The sequence below is a fragment of the Labeo rohita genome, chromosome 22 (genome assembly GCF_022985175.1).
Source record: "Labeo rohita strain BAU-BD-2019 chromosome 22, IGBB_LRoh.1.0, whole genome shotgun sequence".
Lineage (NCBI taxonomy): Eukaryota > Metazoa > Chordata > Actinopteri > Cypriniformes > Cyprinidae > Labeo > Labeo rohita.
The window spans coordinates 32,776,884-32,791,640 of NC_066890.1; the positions used below are offsets into that span (position 1 = coordinate 32,776,884).

Here is a 14,757-nt window from a genome sequence, read left to right on the forward strand (position 1 = left end):
AAGAATCGAGTCAGACAAAACACGTCAGGCATCCAAACACTGCTGACTCAGTCCTCATCGAAATATTCAATAACAAACGAAAACATTTCATATGCACATTACATTTGATTTACTAGGCTGACATTTCGGAACGCTCTATGTGCAACAGTGTCAATGTTTTTGGGGAAGTTGTTGGTTAGGTTTAAATGTTTTACGTCTTGTTAATTAGTGGCTTCCTCCAGCAAGATGACATAGTATATGTCAAGTCCTAACAGTATGGACACACCTTCAGCATTATGGTATATAACAGAGAAGAAATGCTTCAGTTTCATAAACACAGCACTCCAAACGCTCCAAACTTCCTGAAGTGCAGCAACATGTTCGGTAAGTCTGGAATGAAACACACATTCAGACTTTGTGTAAATATTATAAACAAGTTCAGTTGTTTAAATATGTATGTAAAATATTTTGTTATAAATATTCAAATTGAATTGCTAAACCAAAAATGTAGCCTAAATTCTGTGCATTATTTTTATTAATTTATTTGTTTGTAAAAGTGAAACAGTCTAAGATAAAGAACTCACAAAAGCAAATAACCGTTTGTTTAAAATTTGACCTAAATTGGGCTCTATTTATTTATTTTGTAAAACTGAATTAGTCTAAGGATAATAACTTAAAATACTTCAGACTTTCAGGTTATACAAAATGATAAAGTGTTCATTTTGGACTTAAGCATATTCAGTTGTTTAAATATTTATGTTAAATATTTAGTTGAATTGCTGAAACAAATATGGAATTTAATTTAAGCTCATTTATTTTTAAAATTAATTATGTTATTTATTTTATTATTTTGTAAAAGTGAATTAGTCTAAGAACAAAGAACTGAAACTTTCATTTATTTAAACTTTTAGGTTGACAAAGTAAATAACCTTATGTTCATTTTGGGCCTCCTTTAAATATTACAAGCAAATTAATTAAAATAAGCAGAATAAGAACTCAACCTCAAACTTTCAGGTTATCTTAAATGAGTCAGAGGAAAAAGGAGATACCGGAGCTAAAGAGTCGCAAGCATGCAAAGCTCGGAGTTTAATTTGTGATATGTGCTTTGAAATCCCGATCTGAATCAAATAATTTGCCATTTGCGCAATGAAGTCCTGATATGAATCAAATTATTCACGATACACTCTTTGAAGTCCCGATCTGAATCAAATTGTTTGCGATATGTGCTATGAAGTCCCGATCTGAATCAAATTATTTGCGATGCCCGCTTTGAAGTCCTGATCTGAATCAAATAATTCAGGATACACACTTTGAAGTCTTGATCTGAATCAAACTGTTTGCGATATGCGCTATGAAATCACGATCTGAATCAAATAATTTGCCATTTGCGCTATGAAGTCCTGATATGAATCAAATTATTCACGATACACTCTTTGAAGTCCCGATCTGAATCAAATTGTTTGCGATATGCGCTATGAAGTCCCGATCTGAATCAAATTATTTGCGATGCCCGCTTTGAAGTCCTGATCTGAATCAAATAATTCAGGATACACACTTTGAAGTCTTGATCTGAATCAAATTGTTTGCGATATGCGCTATGAAATCACGATCTGAATCAAATAATTTGCCATATGCGCTATTAAGTCCTGATATAAATCAAATTATTCACGATATACTCTTTGAAATCCCGATCTGAATCAAATAATGTGCAATGCCTGCTTTGAAGTCCCGATCTGAATCAAATTGTTTGTGATATGCGCTATGAAGTCCCGATCTGAATCAAATTATTTGCGATGCCCGCTTTGAAGTCCCGATCTGAATCAAATAATTCAGGATACACACTTTGAAGTCTTGATCTGAATCAAATGATTTACGATGCGCGCTTTGAAATCACGATCTGAATCAAATAATTTGCCATATGCGCTATGAAGTCCTGATATAAATCAAATTATTCACGATATACTCTTTGAAATCCCGATCTGAATCAAATAATTCACAATACACGTTTTGAAGTCCCGATCTGAACCAAATGATTCACTATTCACGTTTTGAAGTCCCGATCTGAATCAAATGATTCATGATGTCCACTTTGAAGTCCCGATCTGAATCAGATAATTCATGATACACGTTTTGAAGTCCCGATCTGAATCAAATGATTTGCAATACGTGCTAAAAGAGTGTATTTGGCATAGAGACACTGATACTTTGGCTATGAGAATCCAACTCTTTAATAGTGTAAATAAGATAGAATGCATGAAATAGCATTAGACTTTAAATATTGTTACATAATTAATTTTTTTTTGTAAAGTAACCTAAACTGTGCTCTTTATTTGTTTGTTTGTTAGTTATTAAACCTAAAAAATAAGTCAAAAATGCTTTAAGATCACCTCAACTGATAAACTAAACTTTTGTTTAAATGCAATGTGTGTTTTGTATAGAAACGCATCAAGCACACTGGGTGGCGCTGTTCAGTAGAGCGGCAGTGTTTGCTCTCCTGATGTGGGCACCTCTGCAGGTGGCAGCAGATTCAGAAGAGGAGGCCCCCTCAGATTGGTTGCTGTGGAAAAAGTTCCATCAAATATCCTACGATGACGAGGTTAGTTATAATAATTTGGATGTGGCTTAAAGGGACAGTTCACACAAAATTTTCATTTTGGGGTGAACCGTACCATCAAAAACTAAATGAATGAAGGGTAAAGGTTTGAACCACCGTTGTTATCTTAAGGCCTGTATAAACATGCATTTTTGTGTGTATTTCTCATGAAGTTTGACTTTATAACTGTAGAGTGACGACGTTCAGAGACAGACGATCTGGGAGAGCAACATGCGAATGATTGAGAAAAACAATGAAGATTTCCACTTCGGACTGTCAACGTTTAGCATGGCAATGAACAAATACGGTGACCTTGTAAGTAAAACGACTGAAAAATGACACTGTTGAAATCATAAACATTGAGAAACATGTATAGGCTTTGTTAAAGGTGGACGTATACTGACACCTAGTGGTGTGGATGTAACATCCTGCAAAACAGTTTCATTTCTAGTCTAAGATTACGTTTTATCCAATGTTTCTCATCTCCAGACCAAGATGGAGTATAACCGCTTGTTGGGTGCCAAAATTAATGGCCCAATAAATAGGAAGGGAAAGACTGTATCTGCGCAAGCGTTACGTGTCAACGCTAACAGACTGGGATTGACCAACGTGGACTATCGAGCACAAGGATATGTGACTGAAGTCAAAGATCAAGTGGGTTTCTCTTCTTTTTATTCTTGAATGTACTGTTGAAAATGATGCTAAAACGATTGATTTGTCATGTCTTTCAGGGATACTGTGGATCTTGCTGGGCCTTTAGCACTACAGGCGCCATTGAAGGACAAATGTTCAAGAGGACGGGACGGTTGGTGTCCCTCAGCGAACAGCAGCTGGTGGACTGTTCCAGGTCCTACGGCACGTATGGCTGCAGCGGAGCCTGGATGGCGAACGCCTATGATTACGTGCTCCATAAAGGGCTGGAAAGCTCTGACACTTACCCCTATACATCAGTGGTGAGTGTTCTTGGTCATTGGGAGTGGTCTTGTGCTTCTTTGTATGATTCAGCCAATTTGAATGTGCGTTTTTTTTTTGTTTGTTTGCTTTTGGGGTTTTATCAGGATACCCAGCCCTGTTTTTATGACAGAGGTTTAGTTGCAGCCAGAATCAGTGACTACAGGTTCATCCCGGCCGGAGATGAACAGGCTCTGGCTGATGCTGTGGCAACTATTGGTCCGATCACTGTCGCCATAGATGCCGATCATCCAAGTTTCCTCTTCTACAGTTCAGGTAAGATTTTACCACTATTGATTCTATTTAAAAAGATTCAAGTAACTATTCTAATATTATAAAAATATTACGTTATGATTGCAAAAGTGAGTGAGTGCAACAATGAAATATAAAATGTCTACAATATAACAGGAATCTACAAGGAATCTAACTGTAACCCTAACAACCTCAACCATGCTGTGCTTGTGGTTGGTTATGGCTCAGAGAGGGGCAAAGATTACTGGATAATCAAAAACAGGTAAAAGAACGCCTATCATTTAGGTTAATGAGTACATTAACACCCCATAGAAACAAAACAAAACATGGTAGTTTTATTCTCTGATCTTGTCTTTTCCTTTCTTTTCTCAGTTGGGGAACAGGATGGGGTGAAGGAGGCTACATGCGAATGCTCCGCAATGGTAGAAATATTTGCGGAATCGCCAGCTATGCTCTTTATCCCGTTGTGTGAGAAGAACCAGAAGTTTCCAAATAAAGACTTATGAAGTCTAACCTTTGTGTCGGAATCAGTTCATTTAATCATTAGGTTTTTAAAACAGGGCACTATCGACTATTATACTACACAACTGTACTTTATTTTAATCTTAAGGTATGTTTCATCAGATTTTTTTCATACAACTTCAGCTACACTGTAAAAAATAAAAAACAATTTGTTGAGTCAGCTTAAAATAATTTGTTACCCTGCTGCCTTAAAATTTTAAGTTCAGTCAGCTAAAATAATTTATTCAACTGAATAAAATGTTTGAGTTGTTGTAAAATTTTAAGGCAGCCAGTAACAACTTTTAATATTTGTGTTTTACTAAACTTAACAGATGGGTTAGTAACCTGCTTTAATTCTGCTTTTTTTTTAAACCTACACCTATTCTATTCTCTCATCTGCTCTTTGACCATATGTTGCACTGTGATCTATTTTGATGCACAAGAAACACTCACTCAACATTATTAATAAGTCATAAGGTTTCATGAACATATGATTTATGCACCAAAACAAGATAATACAGAAAACAAGTGGGTGTGATGCAATACGTACAATAAAGATTACTTAATAAATCTTAAATATATAAATATATAAATATATAATATTGGGGCAGTTACCTAAATGTAGAACGCTTTAGAATGTTTATTGTTTTCAGAAATTATAAGCTTCTGTTTTTTTATTTCATATTAGAAAGGGTTTCAAAGTATATTTTAAGATCAGTGTTACAACAGGTAATATATGATGGTTCTTTTGATATGATGATTCTTTCGAGTTATTTTTGTCTTATGAATATAAAACTGTGCTAAAATAATTAAAAGATTAATAATGTTATTTTTTCAGAAAAATATGGCTTTTGTAAACAAAGTAAAATGTCATAAGGTTCTAAATTAAGGGTTTTGCTTATTTAATCTTAAATCTAATCTTAAAGTCAACCCAAAAAGAAATAGACAAAGGCAACAGAAAAATAAATGTTCAGCAACTTCAACTGATATGTTACAAAAGGTGCGTTTCACACAAACACTATTAATATATCTGCTAGCAGCTGCATTTACACCATAACACCTGTCAATAATTTTATAAAGTAAATTACTTTAATACAAATAACACATTTGTATGTTAACGCCTAAATGTTTTGTCAAGATATACAATAAGGCATAAACCATTTGGATTTACATGGAGAATTGGATCTGACATTAAAGGACTTTTTATAAAACTATTATTAAATTGTTATTAAATATTATTTTGTAGGGTTGTATTATTAATATTTACATTTGAGATTATTTTGCCACTGAGTTTACGTTTACAAAAAAAAATAAAAAATACACACACACACAGACATGAAACCACAAACACAAACAGTGTTTATATCAAAGTTATATCAAAACCAATATTCTCAGTTTATGTAATCCATATGAAACCAAGCAGAGGTACAGTTCATTACTTACTTCATTACCTGGACTTATGCGAAAATCTGATTATGTTTATGCAAAAATATTGGGTTCGCAAACTTTCAAGCACCACTGTATACCAGTTTGAAGCACATTTCTATGTTTTATAAACAGTGAAACTAGCATGTATTTGAACACAGTTCCAGAGTTTATATGGTTGTCAACAAATGGGATGCTACATTTTATTCATAACATCTTCAATACATTTTGGCTTAAGAATAGGCAAGAATAAACTTGGCACCCTACGTCATTCCTATTCTTTCTGACTGTTATGAATCTGCTCCCTGTTGCTTCTCCCATTTGCCACCATATGTCTCCATCACCTTTTCACCCTGGACTCCATTTTCTCATAATCCTCTCACATAGAAACTGAGTACGAACTCACCTGTTCCCCATCAGGCACACTATTTAAGTTGCACACACTCACATTGCTCAGTATTGCATCCTTACCAAGCATTTCCTTGATTTCTTGCCCTCCCTGTTGAAGAAACATGTTTTGAAACATGGCTGCTGGTTTCAGGTGGTTTAAGATGGTCCTTAGCTGGTCACGTGCTGGTCCTAAGCAACTAGCTGCTGCTCAGGACCAGTTTAGGACCAGCACATGACCAACTTATACCAGTTCATGACCAGTACATGACCAGCTTAGGACCAGCTTAAACCAGCAGCCATGCTTCAAAACATACCTAACCAGCATATGCTGTTTTTTTTTCAACAGGGCTGTCATGTTCTTGTCTTGCCCTGCTGTGTTTTTTTTTTATCTTGGCCTGAATCCTGGTTTTCAATTGTTTCCTGCCTGCCTTGACCCATGCCTGTGTATTACTCTTTTGCTTTGCCTGTTTTGCTACTGTTTGCCGTGGACTGACCCTACCTTGTTCTGACTACACAAATACACATGGATCCCCAACACTGTTTGTCACGCCTCCTCCATTACAGAATACTGAGCCACGCACAGATCCAGCAAGTTTTTGAGTGTTTCCCAGACAGCTATGGACTCAGCGAGAAGGGTAGTTCACCTCTGACAGGGAACGCATTCCCTCGAGACTATATTCAATAATTTCTGGACATTGCTTATCTTTCTGACCTCCCAAATTTGCACTTATTGACTTTTTGCTATGGACTAAATGAAGCACTGAAAGTCAGACTTATCCATGATGGTCCTTGAGGTTCACTTTGCCAGTTTTTGGATTATGCTCTGTTGCTAATGGGCTCCTCCTTCAACTGTGGGCATAGTAGAGGACTGTGTTAAAACCCTAAAGAATTTTTGGTGAGGGACCAACACCGACAAGCTTGGTGCATTTTGGAGTTCTAGTCTATTTATTACAAGTCTGATACGTTTTGCACCAGAGCCAGTTCACGTAATGGCAGCCTCTCCAGAGCCTTGTCATGTCGCGGCTGCAACAACAGAGCCTCTTCATGTTGCAGCCGCTGTTCTAGAACTGTCCTCCACAATCCTGTCTGCAGTGCCCAGAGCCATAGAATCAGTTCCAAGACGTACGAGACTGGTATCCAGTGTGTAGGATTCACCACTGATTTTTGTGCAAGCTAGCGGTTGCCCCGCGACATCAACGCACTCAAGCACTGCAGTCTTGATGCTCTCAACTCCTCCAAGTTTGGTAATTTATGAAGTTATACCCCTGTATGCCACACACCCCATAATGGGGATTGCTTTGTTGTGTGTTTGGGCCATATACACCACTGCAGAAACCCCCCGAGGTGGTGGTGCTCGCTGCGGAAACTCCGATGATGGTGGCGCCCATCTGTCAGGAGAATTGGTTAAGGAGACCGTTCATGAGCTTGCGCCCAATGGACTATCGATGAAATGTGTCCATTCCCTGCCTTGGCCCTTAGGGCCATAAATAAACTGTCAGTTGCTCTGGGGTCTCCTATTCTACCATGGCTTCCAGCTCCACCTTAATCATCATGGTGTTCCTCTACTCCACCATGGTGGTCTTCTGCTTCACCCTGGTGGTTTTCAGCTCTGATCTGGTGGTCCTCAGCTCTGCCTGCTTCACCCTAGTTGTCTTCAGTTCTGCTCTGGTGGTGCTCAGCTCCACCTTGGTGGTTTTCAGCTCTGCCTGCTCCGCCCTGGCGGTCCTTAGCTCCCCCCTGGTGGTGCTCAGCTCCACCCTGGTGGTTTTCAGCTCTGCCTGCTCCGCCCTGGCGGTCTTCAGCTCTGCTCTGTTGGTCCTTAGCCCCCCCGATGGCGCTCAGCTCCACCCTGGTGGTTTTCAGCTCTGCCTGCCCCACCCTGTTAGTCTTCAGCTCCACTCTGTTGATCCTCAACTCTGCCAGCTCCACTCTGGTGGTCCTCAGCCCTGCCCTGGTGATCTTCTGCTCCACTCTGTTGGTCCTCAACTCTGCCTACTCCCCTTTGCTGGTTCTTAGCTCCACTTGTTCCTCCCCTGTTACACCGACAAAGCAACTGAATGCAAAGAGCTCATAATCACAACTTCATAAGGGAAGCAGGTTTCCAAATTTCCAATAGCACATCAAAGTAGCTTAAATCACACATTGAATCAGTGGATCATATGAATGTTTAGCGTATGGATCTGACTCTCTATCAAACTGAACTAGAATGATAAAACAGTTAATGTGATGTACCACATGCAAAGATTTACTGATTGAAAACCAATAACCCAGTGTTACACCATACTGCTGTTACATTAAAGAACCATTTTCACCTGTTACTTTCACTGCTGAAACCTAATAAAGTCAGCTTGAAGTAATCATATTAATTAATAATAGACAATGTATTAACTATCAATGTATTTTGACTCAAATAAAACCATCATGTTACCAGATGAAGCACATTTTTAGATTACCTGAGCTAATGGTTTGACCAAACCAATACAATGGGAAATTACATATAAACAGTAACAACATAAGATTGTGAGCCAAATCACTTAACAATTATATACAATCTTCAATAAAACAAAAATTAAAATAACACAGCATACACATAATTTATGTTAGACTAAAGACCATCTTAATTTAGCAAAACAATAATTTCAAGGCCATTGCCAGTTACAATTTTTTTTTACTTCTGTACATAATAATGAAGGCTTTGTGAAACTGCACAGCTTGTCTATTTTTTTAAACAACATACTCCGTCCTACACCGACTGCGAACACATTTCATGTCATGTGTGCCTATGAAAAACACATATGAGGGGACGGCACACTCCTGTGTGAAGGCTTTTGCCTCCTAAAACAAAAATAAGCCAATAACCACTTTCAGTGGTTAGAGTGATGAGAAAAAACATTGCAGAGGAGGCTAGCCTCCATTGGCATATCAACCAATCACTGCAGAGATGTAAATTATATGATGTATTATTATAATGTACCAACTTACAATCTTAAATATGAAGAGTACAGAAATTGAATATTTGATGTCCAGCAAATTTACTAAGCTACCATTTGAACACCATCTACAAAAAATGAAAAATGAAGGAAGACCCCACTCCTAGGCTAAATATATATGCTACAGCAATCTGCTTCGCTAAATGGCTGAACAATGCTCTTTTAACAAGAATTTAAAAAGATTTTTGATTTTTGCTTCAAATGACAGTGAAATTATTTTTAATTTTTTTATTTTTGCCTTTTGCTAATTTTCTTAAAAGTTTGTCTAAAAGTGACCAAAAATACCATCAGTAAGAGTAATAATAGTAATAATTAAGTGGTGATTTTATCTCTTTGATAAATTGTTCAGGGAGAAAACACATTTCAGGATGAATCTGGATGAATCCTCTGAAACAGTGATTACATTTACAGTAGCTTTTAGAAGATGACTTTTAGATCTTTTTTCATATTTTAGAACATATTAATTTGATGTTAAAGTATATAAGACAAAACAGAATCAGAATCGGAATAGCCAAAATAAAACCAATACAGATGAAGAACCGGTCTCCATGTATTTCCAGAAGAGATAGTTTCCGTTCAGCAGTCAAAATAACTTTAGCTGGGGCAACACGTAGAGGGACGGACTGATCTTCTGGGATCAGAAAGGGAAAGAGTTTATTCTCCAGCGGCACTCTAGTAAACTCTGCAATAAATGAATCACTCCTGGCATCAGAAAAGATCACCTTCCTCCATAATTTCAGCTCCTGAAAAATTCCATAGTGATACACAAGCTTCACTCTCACAACTTGTGGATTTACCTTCATGTTTAATTTTGAATTCCCAGTGGTCAGCAATTTGTATGAGTCTCCATCACGTTTGAGACCCCAGTAGCCGTTTTCAGGGGTCAGTGGTTGCACAACAGATCTTTCCACCGATCTAAGACACACTCCAAGGGTCCAGTGGCGACTATTTCCCACCTCAATATCCCATGTATAAACATGTTCACCATATCCCACACTCCCTAATACCATATGCTTCCTGTGCAGAGGAACAGCATTGGGCTTGTTCTGCTTGTGGAGACTTGAGGTCACAGAGGTCAGGTCATCTGACACAGAGAAGTCTGGCTGAGTTATGCTTGGATTCAGGATCACGGGATCTGTGGAGAAATGTAAATAGTGAAGTGACGTGACCGACCTCTGCATGTAACCCATGCAGGTTAGTACACACAGATTAGGAGCAATGAATAATAAACACACACACACATCCACACCCTGTGTACACACAGCAGTGGGCAGACAGTGTTGTTGCAGCGCCCAGGAAGCAGCTGCTCAAGGGCACCTCAATCATGAGTACTGAAGGTGGAAGAGAGAGCCGTTTCATTTACTCCATCTCTCTAATCATGAGGCCACAACTGTCCCCTCTTAGATTGGTGAACAGTCACTCATGTTGATTGCCATAGCAGTTCTTAGAAGAATGAACAAATCTATCACTCACAGTAAGGGCAGATGTCCTTCATATTTTCCCACACTTGGTACTTCAAGTTCCCCAGATGTTTGGAAACATCAATAAGACTATCTGAACTCAGTTCCTGATCAGGGAGTGTGGATTTAGTCCTAAACACACACACCTCACAGAATAAGTACTTGGCTACTTATATCAATATCCATGCATACAAAAATAATAATGATATATAGATAAAAAAAAATACCTGTTCATAATGCTGTGATAATTCTGAGAAAATACACAGAAAGAAAATTCAGTGTTACATGCCTGCCTGCTTGTCTCATGGTGAGTTTTGGGAAGTTTTTGTCATTTGATATTATTTCATTTGCTTAGGAATTTGGGGTAAAGTTCAAAGTTCACCAGCTTAAAGTTTCACTGCATCAAGCAAAACTGAAACTTGATTGTCACAAAATATTTTGTAAATTCACTGGACGATAGATTAACACTAGAGAGTATGAGTGTACGTGTGTAGCTGTGTTCATGGCAAATTCCAACATCACAGCTGTATTTGTGAACCAACCTTCAGGAAGTTGATGTCATCATCCTCCATTCTTTCTTCCACTTCTCTGATTTTATCAGAGAGAAGCAGTATTCTTTCTTGTATTACTCTTTCCATCTTTTCTCCCTTTTCACTCTCTTCTTCATTTAGAGCTGCTATCCTTCTCTGCTCCTCTTTGCTAAGGAAATGATGGAGCTTCTCAAACTCCATCCTGATACTTCTCTCGGTCATCTGAGACTGAGACTGGGGGAATGTCAAGTGTAAAAATTGTTAATTACCACAAAAACTGAATCCGCAGTCTATATGTGAAAAATCATTTGTTCATACCTGTCAAACCTTTTCCTCACAAATTTGCTATTGTGATATGAAAAGGTAATCAAAGTTATAAAAATCATCATTAACCTCACCTGAATGTACTTGGAGATTTTGCTTTCCTGTGATGTAGCATTCAGTAATGACAACAAGCTCTTTTCAGCTGGACGAAGAGCTTCTTTCAGTTTCCCCTTTGAAGATAACAATGCAAATAATCAATATTCATTTAAACCTACTTGTAATGAATAAACTAGCCTGCCATTCCAGTAAGGGTGGAATGTAAACACATGAATCGCAATTTCAGGAAGGGCAAGTGTTTGTAATAATTATCAATCTTTCGTTATTACGGGAAGTAGGGATGTATTGCAGTAGTAGTAGTAGACGTATTGCAGATGAGCAAACGCTCTAAAAAATACGTCTTCCAGACGTAAATGCAGACATCAAATAGACGCCTCTGCGATGTAGGTGTGCTATCAGAGATGTGGTGTGGTTTTAGGTACCCTGATAGCACGCATCCCAGATAGCACACGTAAATCTGCGAGATGTCTGTTAAAGGAGAAGTCCACTTCCAAAACAAAGATTCACATATAATGTACTCACCCCCTTGTCATCCAAGATGTTCATGTCTTTCTTTCTTCAGTCATAAAGAAATTATGGTTTTTGAGGAAAACATTTCAGCATTTTTCTCCATATAATGCAGTTTAAATGCGGCTTCAACCGATCCCAAATGCGGTTGTAAACAATCCCAGCCAAGGAAGAAGCGTCTTATCTAGCGTAACGATCAGTTATTTTCATAAAAATAAAACAATTGATATAATTTTTAACGTCTTGTCTTACTCTGCCTGAACTGTTTTTGTTCTGGTTCAAGACAGTTAGGGTATGTTGAAAAACTCCCATCTCAAATTCTCCCTCAACTTCAAAATCATCCTATATCGCTGTTTTACCTTTGTTATTAAGGGTGTTTGATCTTCTTTGCATGTTCACTTTGCAAAGACTGGGTCGGTACTTTTGCAGTGATGTAAGATGATTTTGAAATGATTTTTGAAGTTGAGGGAGAAAATACGATTGGAGTTTTTCAACATACCTTAACTGTCTTGAACCACAATACACAGAGTTCAGGGAGATCAAGGCAAGACGAGCATTTTAGATTAAAAATGATTTAAATTGCATTTTTTTTAATGAAAATAACCGATCCTTCTTCCTTGACTGGGACCATTTACAACCGCATTTGGGATCGTTTGAAGCCGCATTTAAACTGCATTTTGGAAGTTCAAAATCGGGGCACCATATCAGTCCATTATATGGAGAAAAATGCTGAAATGTTTTCCTCAAAAAACAATTTCTTTACGACTGAAGAAAGAAAGTCATGAACATCTTGAATGACAAGGGGGTGAGTATATTATATGTGAATCTTTGTTTTGCAGATCTAAATGTAGACGTCAAATAGACATTTCCGAGATGTGCTATCACGGTAGTTAACTGTGAGTGGTGGTTTCAGACAATAGACTTTTAAAGAGCTGCACTCGTACTCAGTTTCAAATGGCAAATGAAATGATCAAAGTACACAGACCCATAAACTCCACCTCAACTCTATGTGATATGATAATGGCTGTTATACAACTAATTTACAATGCACTTGTGATCTAGTTTATTTGTTACACCCCTTGATTATGCTTACTTCAATAGTAGAGTTGTTGCCAGACAGCATTCCGTTTAGATGTAGCAAAAACCTATGCTTCAAATTACATAATAGCGAAATAAATATCTGTTAAGAGAAGCATTACACACAATCCCTCACCTTGCGTCGTCGTACAGCTTGTTGTAGTGGTTGTACTTTGTGCTTTCCATGCTCACGTTTCTTACACGTTGAGCATATAGCCATTTCATCAGTTTGACAGAACAGCTCGATTTTCTCTCCATGTACCGGACACTCGTGTTCTTCATCGCTCTCTGTCCTGCTGTTTTGCTCCCTCAGGTACGACTCACAGGCTTTCTTCAAGCACAGATTGGACACCGGTGACTGAAAAGACACCTGCTGACAGACAAGACATTTTACAGCACTTCTAAAGGTCCGGAGATCAGTAATGCACTGACGGCAGAAACTGTGACCACAACTCAATAAGACAGGATCACAAAAGACCTCAGTGCACACGGGACACGACAGCTTATTCTCAAACGCCATTTAGAGAAAGAGAAATAACAAGGGTAGAGAAAAATTAAAAGCATAAATAGAGACTCCACAAAGAGAAAATCTTACTGACACGGCCAGCAAAAAAAATACACAACAAACAAAACACTCCCCGATTAAAGAGCAATGACGTGTCAAAATGTCATTGGTAGAGAGAGGTTCACAAGAATAACTGCTAAAAAAAAACAGTAAGTACCTGTACAACAGGGGGCGCTCATAATCCTCTCAGATTAATGTATTTTACTACCAAAAGCATGAGAAGTATTAGAAACTTATATGAATTACATCTGAATACACATTTACGCACAAAGATATATATAACCCCTCACACCCACATACTTACGCTTTGCTTATTAGTGAGGACATTGCATAGACTAACACTGATGCATCAGTTGTTATATTAATTATATTATTCAACTAAATGTGTGGACATATGTCAAAACAAGTACACACACACCGGGCCTCATTCACTCATCTTAAGAAAAAAATCCAGCATTTGCTGGATAGGTATGTTTTGAAGCATGGCTGCTGGTTATGAGCTGGTTTAAGTTGGTTCTTAGCTGGTCCTAAGCAACTAGCCTGCTCAAGGCCAGTTTAGGACCAGCACATGACCATCTTAAACCAGCTCAAAACAGCAGCCATGCTTCAAAACATACCTAACCATACCTAAACATACCGAATATGCTGGATTTTCAACAGGTGTTGACAAAATCTCCACCACATTTTTAGTTTCTTTGTATTTGCCCACATTGGAATGATTTTCCCACACACTGCATCATTTATATGAGAAACAAACACTTGCAGAATGCACACAAAAATAATGAAATGCACAGAAACATGTTATAGTTAAAATAAACTTTTGTGAAAGTTTCTATAATTGATCAGCAGGAGTAACAATGGAGTGTTTAAGAACATTCATAAACATTTTAAAGGGGTCATCAGATGCCCGTTTTCCACAAGTTGATATGATTCTTTAGGGTCTTAATGAAAAGTCTATAATATACTTTGGTTAAAAATTCTCAATGGTTGTGTAAAACAACAAACTTTTTACCTTGCCAAAATCAGCTCTGCAAAAATCATCCCATTCTGGTCGAGGCTGCTTATCGTCATCATCATCATCACAATCGTACATACAATACATCATCACTCACTCACCGAGCAAACTATATATGTTTACGTATGTTTACATGTTACA

General features: G+C 37.8%; 2 protein-coding genes across 4 annotated transcripts; one reads left to right on the top strand and one right to left on the bottom strand.

The window, feature by feature from the left end:
• Positions 1 to 214: 214 nt before the first annotated feature.
• On the top strand, positions 215 to 4,275 carry LOC127153707 (procathepsin L). Its single transcript, XM_051094939.1, has 8 exons — positions 215 to 363; positions 2,418 to 2,575; positions 2,765 to 2,887; positions 3,062 to 3,226; positions 3,304 to 3,525; positions 3,631 to 3,799; positions 3,932 to 4,037; positions 4,148 to 4,275. The coding sequence occupies exons 1-8, from the start codon at positions 276 to 278 to the stop codon at positions 4,245 to 4,247; spliced, it is 1,131 nt and encodes a 376-aa protein (XP_050950896.1). The 5' UTR covers positions 215 to 275; the 3' UTR covers positions 4,248 to 4,275.
• Positions 4,276 to 8,039: 3,764 nt separating this feature from the next.
• Positions 8,040 to 13,668, bottom strand: LOC127153706 (nuclear factor 7, brain). Of its 3 annotated transcripts, none has more exons than XM_051094938.1 (7): positions 13,173 to 13,668; positions 11,470 to 11,565; positions 11,084 to 11,305; positions 10,769 to 10,791; positions 10,555 to 10,673; positions 9,879 to 10,216; positions 8,040 to 8,124 (listed from the first exon to the last, which is right to left on the bottom strand). In XM_051094938.1, the coding sequence occupies exons 1-7, from the start codon at positions 13,554 to 13,556 to the stop codon at positions 8,104 to 8,106; spliced, it is 1,203 nt and encodes a 400-aa protein (XP_050950895.1). In that variant the 5' UTR covers positions 13,557 to 13,668; the 3' UTR covers positions 8,040 to 8,103. The 3 variants fall into 3 exon arrangements, with proteins under 3 accessions (XP_050950895.1, XP_050950893.1, XP_050950894.1); XM_051094937.1 differs by lacking the exon at positions 8,040 to 8,124 and adding an exon at positions 9,582 to 9,763; XM_051094936.1 differs by having other exon boundaries at positions 8,040 to 10,216.
• Positions 13,669 to 14,757: the final 1,089 nt, after the last annotated feature.

What these genes read in the sequence shown, in the direction of transcription:
- LOC127153707 (XM_051094939.1), top strand. Translation starts at nt 276, where the DNA reads ATGGTATATAACAGAGAAGAAATGCTTCAGTTTCATAAACACAGCACT. An exon ending in TGAACAAATACGGTGACCTT is followed by an intron (nt 2,888 to 3,061) that starts GTAAGTAAAACG and finishes TCTCATCTCCAG; the next exon opens with ACCAAGATGGAGTATAACCG. An exon ending in TACTGGATAATCAAAAACAG is followed by an intron (nt 4,038 to 4,147) that starts GTAAAAGAACGC and finishes TTCTTTTCTCAG; the next exon opens with TTGGGGAACAGGATGGGGTG.
- LOC127153706 (XM_051094936.1), bottom strand. Translation starts at nt 13,556, where the DNA reads ATGGCGTTTGAGAATAAGCTGTCGTGTCCCGTGTGCACTGAGGTCTTT. An exon ending in AAGCTGTACGACGACGCAAG is followed by an intron (nt 11,566 to 13,172) that starts GTGAGGGATTGT and finishes TTATCTTCAAAG; the next exon opens with GGGAAACTGAAAGAAGCTCT. An exon ending in ATGACATCAACTTCCTGAAG is followed by an intron (nt 10,792 to 11,083) that starts GTTGGTTCACAA and finishes GTATTTTCTCAG; the next exon opens with AATTATCACAGCATTATGAA.